This window comes from Passer montanus, unplaced genomic scaffold, assembly GCF_014805655.1.
Source record: "Passer montanus isolate IOZ18808 unplaced genomic scaffold, ASM1480565v1 scaffold106, whole genome shotgun sequence".
NCBI lineage: Eukaryota > Metazoa > Chordata > Aves > Passeriformes > Passeridae > Passer > Passer montanus.
In genome coordinates this window covers 2,814,511-2,822,194 of record NW_024357170.1, presented here as the reverse complement: position 1 = coordinate 2,822,194, position 7,684 = coordinate 2,814,511, and the positions used below count along the sequence as shown (strand labels likewise).

At 37.4% G+C, this 7,684-nt stretch overlaps 2 protein-coding genes across 3 annotated transcripts in view; one reads left to right on the top strand and one right to left on the bottom strand.

The window, feature by feature from the left end:
* Window positions 1-115: 115 nt before the first annotated feature.
* SYCE3 (synaptonemal complex central element protein 3) lies at window positions 116-7,279 on the top strand. The gene is made up of 2 exons (XM_039720834.1): window positions 116-1,030; window positions 1,956-7,279. The coding sequence occupies exons 1-2, from the start codon at window positions 922-924 to the stop codon at window positions 2,123-2,125; spliced, it is 279 nt and encodes a 92-aa protein (XP_039576768.1). The 5' UTR covers window positions 116-921; the 3' UTR covers window positions 2,126-7,279.
* Window positions 7,017-7,684, bottom strand: part of YBX3 (Y-box binding protein 3) — a 17,325-nt gene continuing 16,657 nt past the window's right edge. For both annotated transcript variants that reach the window (XM_039720809.1, XM_039720819.1), the window contains exon 9: window positions 7,017-7,546. The gene's annotated coding sequence lies outside the window, so the exon portion shown is untranslated. The remainder of the gene's footprint in view (window positions 7,547-7,684) is intronic.

The following is a 7,684-nucleotide window of genomic DNA, read 5'->3' as shown; positions in this document are numbered from 1 at the left end:
TTGGGCTCTCTAAGGCCTCCGAGGCAAGGGAGATGCCCGGTTAACCTCAGTTTTACCTCGTTGTATGAAGAGACACTTGGAACACCTAGCGTCCGAGGTTTGGCACCGGTTTAAACTGCTGTAAAAGCCATTACAAACCACCGGTCGCGTTCCTTCCGCACATATCGGCAATAAATCCCGGAAAACAGATACCTACTGAGTCTGAAAAATCATAGGATAAAAACTCTGCAGTGTGATGTATAAAGTCACTCCACTGAAGCTCTTCTGTCTCTTTCTTCACAGTGCCGTCCCATCCATTGATGGTTTTCAGAAAAGGAAATTAAAGGCAATACTTTGTGTCACATTTTCGGTGAACACTAAGGTTCTAAAACTCTATCCTTACCCCAAGCATTTTTACTTCCTAGAATTTAATTCCCTACAACTAAGCAGAGATTAGGGAATCATATTCACCTATCTGCCTCTATGGTGACAGAATTTATTGTTTGTACTTAACCTGGCTGGAGCCTGCAATTGTGAAATAAATACTGTTACAAATGGGGATTTTACAACTAACTTTGAAAATAAGGAGTTGACCTGGGTCAGAGTATTTGGGAGAGAAGCTGGAAGACAACTGCAACAGGGTAATGAAGTTTGCTAGTGAAGGGTTTGACACAATGATCTTTATTACTGATACCAAAAATATTTATTTTGCACAAGCACAGCACATTTTAGCTAATTCTTTCTACTAATTTCAAAATGAGTCACAAGTCATATGCAGCATACAGATCACCAGCAACCTTAAGGTCAGCTTCTTACTGAATTCACATGTAAACCTAAAAAGTATATGCTTTTATTTTTTATTGCAATGTTACTTTGTCTCAACTATGAAAATCAACTCACTTTAGAGTAAAATAAAGTAGGAGATTCCTGGTTTCCTTATAGATGGCTGAATCAGAATCTCAGGAAGGAAACTATTATAACAGGGGAAAGATGGTGGAGAACTTTAAAACAGATATGGAGGAACTTCTGGAGGAAATGGAAAAACTAACAGGTACAGGTCTTTATTAGGAATTATATGGATTTTTGTACTAAAGACACTGAAGATTTACTTTTATATTTATTCTGTAAACTTTTGTGTGATAGAAATGTAATTAAAACAATCACCATCAACTAATGTCCTCGGGTTCTTAATTGTGAAAAAGCATGCAAATAATTTAGGTGGTTCAGATGGTCAGAATTAAAAATCAGTAGGTGATGCATGCTTAGTTGAGAGTCTTGGTTAAAACCAGAAATATTACTAAGGTGTTTAATGTACAATTATTAAAATATAGTCTATAAAACAAGACTTAATTCTAAAAAATTGATACATATCACCTCTCAGGTCAGTGTACTATAGTGAATGCTTGGTAAAATAAAAGGGAAAGTACGTAAGCATACATTAGTACATAAGTGCTAAAACTATTTGCTCAGCTTTGTCAGATACTCATTATTTCAAAATCAATTCCATTATTTAAAGTACTGATTATTTCAAGATCATTACTTAAGTTGTCCTTAAAACATTTCATCTCTGTTGCAATGTCCTCAATCTTATTCTTTCTCACCTAACACAAGTTGCAACCAGTCTGGAGGGAGGATTCCTTATATAATATTCATATATTTTTAAACACTCTCTTGACCCTTTCCATTTGATTACCTGTTTTGCTGTCATTTTTCGATGAAGTGTCCATCCTTGTTTTGTAATTCATATCAGTGTACCATCATTATGAACTATTTTGAAACATTTATAAAGAAGCAATACTGAACAGTCTATTTAATCTAGTATTAATATAGGCAGTTTCTATTTTTTTCCATCCTTCTCTGAGATCTGAACTGATAATAATTCATTTTATTAATTGAATTTGCTTATTGAATTTGTTTATTGAATCAGTCATTGTTTTTTCCTGGCCAGAGAATAGTAATACCTGTTGTGTTTGCAGTGCGTGCAACCTGGATGGCCTACGACTGCGTGGCCATCCAGACCAACCCAGACCTGTCCAACGCCATGCAGCACTTGGAAGATGTCTTCCTGATGTGCAAAGAGCAGATGGAGAAGAAATGGCAAGAGGTGCTACAGGAATCTATAGGTGAAGAGCAAAAAAAGGAATAGATTGAACTCGGTCATACTGCCAGAATGACATCCCTTGGAAAACCACTTAGGTCCTTTTTTCTCCCAGCTGTGGAGGTTTCACCACAGCTGGGAGAAATGTGGTGGGAAATGGGCTTTCCTCTTGCTAGGAACTACTTATTCGTGAATGTCTGTGGAATTATTTTAATGAGATTACACATATAGCTTCATATAGTTGAGGGTAAAAGGCAACAATGTGTGTATTTGCATGCTGCCCATCAGTAATCCCTGTAGAGTTTCCACACACAACTGACACACCCTCTGACCTTTTCCCCAGAAGATCATACTCACTTCATGGTCAGTATAACTGCAATTCTTAGAAACCTGAACAAACTGGGGGGATGGAGAGCAGGGGTGCTGTAGAGGGCCAGCCTAGTAGCATTGTACTAGCCCATGCCTTTCAAAGAAAACTGAAGAATTGCTTATTTTCCCAAATGAAACACAGGTTATAAATTCCAGATCTGCAGATAGATTTATATGGTTTTATTTAGTATTATCATCTAGGTGTTCAATTACATAGTTTTATTATTTAGATAGACCATCCACAGTTGTTGCATCTTCTTTCATTAGATTTTTAACCATTTTTTTGAACTGATTTCCCCAGAAAGATTGTTCCTCTCAAACCCTAAGAAGGTGGCATGAAATAAATTTTTTTTTGTAATTATAGACTGCAGTGAGTGTGGTGACATTGCTGCAGAAACCAAACTAATCATGCTATAAAACATGCTTCTCTCCATATGTTCTTACTGTGAAATATTAAAAAAGGACAAAAAAAATTCTTTAGTCAGGATGTGAATTAAGAGCAGCATCTCATGGTTTGTGGTTTTACATAAATGAGTAATTTATCAGAGATGGAATTCAGTGCAATAAATTTTAAGGATTTTATTTTATTAAAATCAGTCTCTTTTAACAAGAAAGTAACCACCATGCAGCAAGTGAGAGCACCTCCATCTCCTCTGAAGAGGTAATGATTTAAATCACATCTAAATAATCCCTGAAAGTTTGCCAACGTTTAGGTTGTGTATTTGAGAGTGGTTGATCTAAACTCAGACAAAATGTTTATCCATTGAAGTAAAAAATATGTAGTCAATTTAACTTTGGGTTTGTTTGTTTTTTAACACCAAGTATTTCCAGAGGTACAAATGGTAAGAACAAACTTTGAACTGTACACTTGACTTTCCCATGGGTAGGTCTTCAGTTCTGCCCAAGATTTTCTTTGCAGTTATGTGATGGTTATGAGAGGAAAGTTAGGGATAGGCAGCAGTGCTTATTCCTAGAAAAACTATACAGCAAGATATTTATATTTTAACTTTGCTATTTTTATCCTTTATTTATTTATTGGGTTATTACTTACCATCTACCCTATTTCAGCCCCCCTAGAGCCTGCAGCAGAACCCAGATAGCCCACACTAACACCTTTATTTCCTGTCACAGGGGTGCATCTATAAATTTCCAGAACAAATTAAGTGGAGTAAGAGCCCCATCTAGTGCTCACATAACAGTACCAGTAAACTGGATTGTTGACATCTCTTAACACCCCAGAACCCATTTTCTGTGATGAGAAGTGTCAGCAGTAGCATGGTGTGTAACACTGCAATGCTTTTGCATGGCAAAGCAAAATTTACTGATCTTAGTTATGCACTGCACCTGTTGGTAAGTCAAGAGGCTGATGCCCAAGAGTAACCTATCCAAGAGTCATCAAGTGGAGCCATAAGTATTCTCAATATTCTGTTTTAGAGTTTCCATTAACAGTTTCTTACCAAGAAACACATGAGACTTATACAAAGCCTTCTGCAAATTCCAATGGAAATTCTTCTGGTTGAAACTGTGCCCTTCTTTCCAGTGTAAAACAACTGAAAGGGGGCTGAAATGAGAACATTTCACACTCTGGGATCTTGACCATGTCAGAACATGTCCTAGAGCTCTGTTTAGAATATTTTTTCATTTACTACTACTGCCCTCCAGTTCTTTATTATAGCCCCAATTACATCAGAAAGGCTCAAGAAGCCATATGAGCTGTTTCACCTTTTAGTATATTTTCAAAAGTTCAGTCCAGATTCTTGCAGCAATTTTTCCTGAAACTGAATCTGTAACACCTCTATTTACACATACTATTAAAATGATTTTTTTTTTCCTGAACAAGAACTGTATCACATAGGCACTATTGGCATGAAAGCGGCAGTGTACAATTAATTAATTTTAAGGACCTTTGTGGTCCTCCTCAAATCACTATTTACAAGTCAAAACTTACAGCCAAACATTGAAGAATAATGTATTTTGACACTAGTCAGAAAGTATAATGAAGCTCTGAGTCTTTTCTATCACATTTTAAAACCTTAAAATATTAATTACTCATTTCATCAGCTGGTGGTACTAAGTCATCAAGATCCATTTTCTGCTCAGTGCATCATTGTCCTGTTCTAGGACTAAAAATTCAATCATAGCAGCCTTGCTCCATTATTGCAAACAGCACAAAATAGAAAGTTTAAGCTACTACTTAGCTGACATGGCCTCCGAAATCTTCTCATCCCCTTTTACACCTGCAACAGGATCCCACTGCCACTTGGCTCACACAGATTATTTCCCCTACAGCTCTGAGGATTTCAGAGCATGGACTTTCTCTCCACAAAATCACAGTGGTACTGAAGGCTTATTGGTTCTCCAAAAAGCCAAACCAGCAGAAAGCAGAATGATGTCTAAAGCCATGGCTTTGAACTCAGCATCTGCAAAGAGACTAAAAAATCCACAGCAAGTAACAGTCAGACATCCACAGCTGTTTTCACACGCCTTATAGCAAACTCCGTAGCACAGGCTTTATTTCCAGAGCTTTTTTCCAACAGAAAGTGTTTCACTTCCAAGGCACTTTTAGCACCTGTGTAGCTCTCCCGTGACAGCAGCACTGCCTGAGACAGAAGCTTACAGTACACCCATCTCTCCAGACTGTGAATGCCTTGTACTGCAATCATGTTCAAATGAAACAATGCACAAAGGAAGGCCTACAGAACTGTCTTCTTCCTTTCTTTATCCTCCTCAAGTTCACAAGCCACAGGGAATGTTTTTGCAGCACATCAGCTACTCTGCAAATTCAAAATCCATGGAGCAAAATGTCTTTGTAAGAAATCAAACCAACATAACACAAACTAAGCTCTCATCTGAAATTCTGCTTGATGCAGATAACCCATAGCCTTCTTTACAGCACAAGCACCAGCTGCCAAGAGAAATGACCCTCATTATTGAGCACCAGGTTTATTTTTTTTTTCTGGCAAATTCAGCTAACAAGAGCATAAGAGGCCTAGTAAAGGAACAATTTATGTATAGCCCAAGACATCCAAGATGTAATTTTAGTAAGTGCTTTAAACTTCATTAGAGTTAAGCTTAAATTTTCATTATCAGGGAACTGAGGGAAGTAGGTTATGTCAGTCACTGGCTTCTGTTTTATGCAAACATTCTTACTAGGCAGGACAGAAATAACAATGACAAATGTCCAATACTACTAGGACATTACTTGCATCTCTCCCTCACTTTCTCCATTCATAAAAAAAAGAAGATGACTAGTTAGGTAGTTAAGATACTTTTGTTAACCTGATTCAATCTGACCTACATTTTTGCAGAGATTAAGAAAATTCTCTTTAGCCTGTCAAATCTCTCAAGCAAAAACACCAAATGAAGGCAGTTCAAGTAGTTTTTATGACAAGTGCTGCAGAACCATTTCAGTATTTATAAATAACCTGTATCTGCTTGTTATGGTAAAATTATCAACCTCTCCCCAGTATGCTTGCACATTTAGTTTGGAGCAAAATTTAAGCCTAAAAAACTTTATCCTGCTTAAGAATTTTTTTAAGGTACCATTACTTATATTTTCCTCACCTTACTGCATTTTATTTTGTGTGAAAACAGACGTATTTCTTCATCTTCCAAGTGAAGATTTCTTCCTCAACCAAGCTTATGGCTTTCACTTCACAACTCATTAAGAGGTTCCTAATCCCTTGCAATTCAGTCAGCTGTAATCAATGCAGCTCGGGCAACACGGCCATTTCCCACCCTCCTTGTCCCCAAGGCAAAGGCAATAGGGTGTAAGGGCCCTTCCTCACCTTCCCAGAAGCTGGAAGCAAAAACCTTTTGAGTGCAATTATGCCCTGCACTCTGCTCAACTCCTGAAGAATAACATGACTGTTTGAGAAACAAATATGCTTATCTAGGAGTTGGGTAACAACAACTGCAAGACAGTGAGAAATGCTGGACTAGACAATGAAGGACACAAGAAATGCACCCATATTCAACAACTGGAAGCAGACTGATAACACCTGGAAGACAGCCAAGTTTTAGCGAGGAACACTAAAATGCCACTGATATTATAAGATAGCTCAGTACTTTGCTCATTAACACAAGATGGCACAGGTACAGAGATTTTACTGGTTTGAATAAAAAGTGGAGAAGCCAGTCAAGCATTATTCAAAACAGAAGCTTAGATAAAATGGTAGTTACTATGCCAGTGTCCTTCTTGAGCAGAGTCTCAAAACTTGGATTCTACTGTTTACACAACACAAAAGCTTAGCAAAACAGATGAGGAAAAAAAACATTCCAGGAACTCACTTCACATCCCCCAAACTCCTGCCACAAAACAGTAACAGGAAAACCCAACTATCAAACATCATTAGAGCCAAAGGAACAGAGGGAACACTGTAAGTTATAGCTGTTTAGTGATTTCTTTGCAGAAGTTTTGTATTCAAGTATATCCACCTAACCATGCCCAGGTATCATCCAGCAAGACACACCAAAGAGGCAGCTCTCCTTTACATATAAACGCTGAAGGAACAAGATGAAAATAATGAATTCTTTAAAAAGCAAACATGAAAAAACACTCTAAACCAGATTTTTTTCTTTGGTAGTTGAAATCACTTTTATTTGTGAGGAACGTCACCCATGCTGCACAGTTTCAAAAAGATCTTAACAAGGAAAGCGGAAGTTTGTCCTCCCCATGTCCTGCAGTGAACAGGACGGGCACAGAAAAAAACCTCACACTTGGGAGGTTTAGCACCAGCATCCAATAAAAAAAGCATTTTATTTCAATTTTAGTTCTTTGGTTGTTTTTTTTTTCCCCTTTTCAGTTTGATACCAAAAGAAAAATTGAAAAAAATCAATACTAGCAAAACAGTGAAATTCTAGGGGAAAAAAACCCAAAAAGCTCCACAGTTGCTGTTGAAACTAGGGAGGGTGTTCTTTCTGAATCTCGCTCTCTTTCTCTCTTCATGCATCTATCTTGTAGGTGTTCCCTGGATCTCAGCTGCTGGTAAATTTTCTTTTACATTTTAGTATTTCAAATCTTTGCTTTCGTCATCACTGTTGACAATTTATTGCTTGTGTGTTTCTTTGGTGTTACTTTTGACTTGTACTTTAGGACACCTGTTGAAGAGCCACACGTAAAAAAAACGCAGTTTAAGTTTCTTGTCTCAATAAATAGAATGAGATGTCAAATGAAAAGAGTTATAACAGGCTGGATAAGCACAACTGACTTATTCTGTCCATAATCAGGATCTTCCT